The following is a 2,022-nucleotide window of genomic DNA, read 5'->3' as shown; positions in this document are numbered from 1 at the left end:
ACGGGGTTTCACCATGTTGACCAGGATGGTCTCGATCTCTTGACCTCGTGATCCACCCGCCTCGGCCTCCCAAAGTGCTGGGATTACAGGCTTGAGCCACCACGCCCGGCTAATTTTTGCATTTTTAGTAGAGACGGAGTTTCATTGTGTTGGACAGGCTGGTCTCGAGCTACTGACCTCAGGTGATTCATCTGCCTCAGCCTCTCCAAGTGCTGGGATTACAGGTGTGCACCACTGCACCCAGCCTAAACCGCTTCTTCACAGGGCCTTTGCACAGGCCAGTTCCTGTCTTCAGGGCTCTTCTCTTCACCCAGCGCCCTCCCATCCCAAAAAGGAATCCTCTGGTTGGCTCCACCTCACCATCAGATCTCAGCTCCAGCCCCACCTCCTCAATAAAGCTGCAGGCCCCTTCATTCCAGGTGACGCTCCTTTGTTCCACGGGTGTGTGAACACCTGTCCCTAATAGCAATTACCTCAAGTTGTCACCACACACTCAACTGTGGACCCCTCTCATTCATGTCTGCTTTTCCCACCACACTATAGTACAGAGCCTTGTCTGTTCCATTCATTCCACCAACAGACAAATGGCCAGGCATGGTGGCTCACGCCTGTAATCCCAGCACCTTGGGAGGCCGAGGCAGGTGGATCACCTGAGGTCAGGAGTTCAAGAGTAGCCTGGCCAACATGGTGAACCCTGTCTCTACTAAAAACACAAAAATTAGCTGGGTGTAGTAACACGTGCCTGTAATCCCAGCTACTTGGGAGGCTGAAGCAGGAGAATTACTTGAACCTGGGAGGCTGAGATTGCAGTGAGCCGAGATCGCACCGTTGCACTCCAGCCTGCGTGACAGAGCGAGACTCTCATCCCAAAAAACACAAAACCAGAAAATTATGGAACATCTACTCCCACCAGACTCTGGCTAAATTAGGGGATACTGCAGGCAAGAAGACAGATAAGGTCCCTGCTCTCATGGAGAGGGAAAGGAAAAAGTCTAAGGAGGAAAGAGAGTGCTGTGACAAAGAATAACTGGAAAGGGAGGGCTGCCAGAGAAACGGCAGTGGGAAGACCTCTCCGCTGGCACTAAGGCACACAGGCATGGCGCAGAGAAGGTGCACAAATATTGGCTGCTGGAATGAAGGGATGAACCTCCTGATAGTTAACTCCGTACTACTAGAACTGTCCATCTTCACAAAAACAATGCAAGGCTGAAAAGACAGCAACATTTTATCCTCATTTTACAAATGGAAACTGAGGTCCAGAGGGAGTCAGTAACTTGCCTGCAATTGCAAAGTAATTTGGAATTGTGGAATCTAACACTTTCAGTTACAACTCCCTTTTTCAAGCCCATTTTCTTTTGATCCCCTTCAACATCCCGTTTCACAGTGAAGAAAAGTTCCGACACATTAAGCTGCCTGCCCACGGCCAGGGCTTGGCATGACCGAGGCCAGGCCCGCGGCCAGTGGGCGGCGCTGGCTCCCTCGCGCCCAGGCCTGCCCGAGAGTCGCGAGCCCAGTACCTTGTTGGCCAACTTCTTGTTCAGCTCCTCGGCAATAGAGTCGTTGAGCTTCCTCTCAAACTGCCACGGGGGTATCCGCACTGTGTCCACCATCTCCACCAGGACGAACATCCCGGCCTGCGCTGGGGGCTCTGGGAATGGGAGGGTCAGTCACGCACCAGGGCCAGGGGCAGGGAGGATCCCTTAGGCTCTCGGTCCCGTCCCGGTAGCTGAGGCCCCCAGAGAGGTAATGAGGCTGCACGGGTCTCGGGTGCCCAGTGCGGGCCATGCTCCGCTACTACAACGGGAGGAAACTGAGGCCAGAGGGAGTCGCCCTTCGTCCAGAACTCCAGGTGCGCGCCCCCGCCCGCGCCTCACGACCCCGCCACGCCACGCCAGGCCCAGCACCCGCGCCATTCGCCGCCGCACGCACCACGCACCACGCATCACGCACCACGCACCACGCATCACGCACCACGCACACAGCCGTCCCCGGCTTGCTCTACTTCAGGTGAGATTCCGAATC

The 2,022-nt window shown here is 55.4% G+C and overlaps 1 protein-coding gene across 4 annotated transcripts in view; it reads right to left on the bottom strand.

Annotated features, from left to right (window-relative positions):
* The window catches only part of POLR3H (RNA polymerase III subunit H), a 23,902-nt gene extending 21,880 nt beyond the window's left edge, over nucleotides 1–2,022 (bottom strand). Inside the window, exons 1-2 of one of the 4 annotated variants that reach the window (XM_037731988.1) lie at nucleotides 1,984–2,022; nucleotides 1,518–1,648 (exon numbers count right to left, since the gene is read on the bottom strand). In XM_037731988.1, the coding sequence (XP_037587916.1) occupies nucleotides 1,518–1,628 (111 nt within the window). In that variant the 5' untranslated portion in view covers nucleotides 1,629–1,648; nucleotides 1,984–2,022. Of the gene's footprint in view, nucleotides 1–1,517; nucleotides 1,649–1,929 lie in introns of all 4 variants that reach the window. The other 3 variants (XM_017510343.2, XM_017510342.2, XM_037731987.1) reach the window with 3 other exon arrangements.

This window comes from Cebus imitator, unplaced genomic scaffold, assembly GCF_001604975.1.
Source record: "Cebus imitator isolate Cc_AM_T3 unplaced genomic scaffold, Cebus_imitator-1.0 Scaffold435, whole genome shotgun sequence".
Lineage (NCBI taxonomy): Eukaryota > Metazoa > Chordata > Mammalia > Primates > Cebidae > Cebus > Cebus imitator.
The sequence above is the reverse complement of the archived record's forward strand: the minus strand, read 5'-3'. Positions and strand labels throughout refer to the sequence as shown.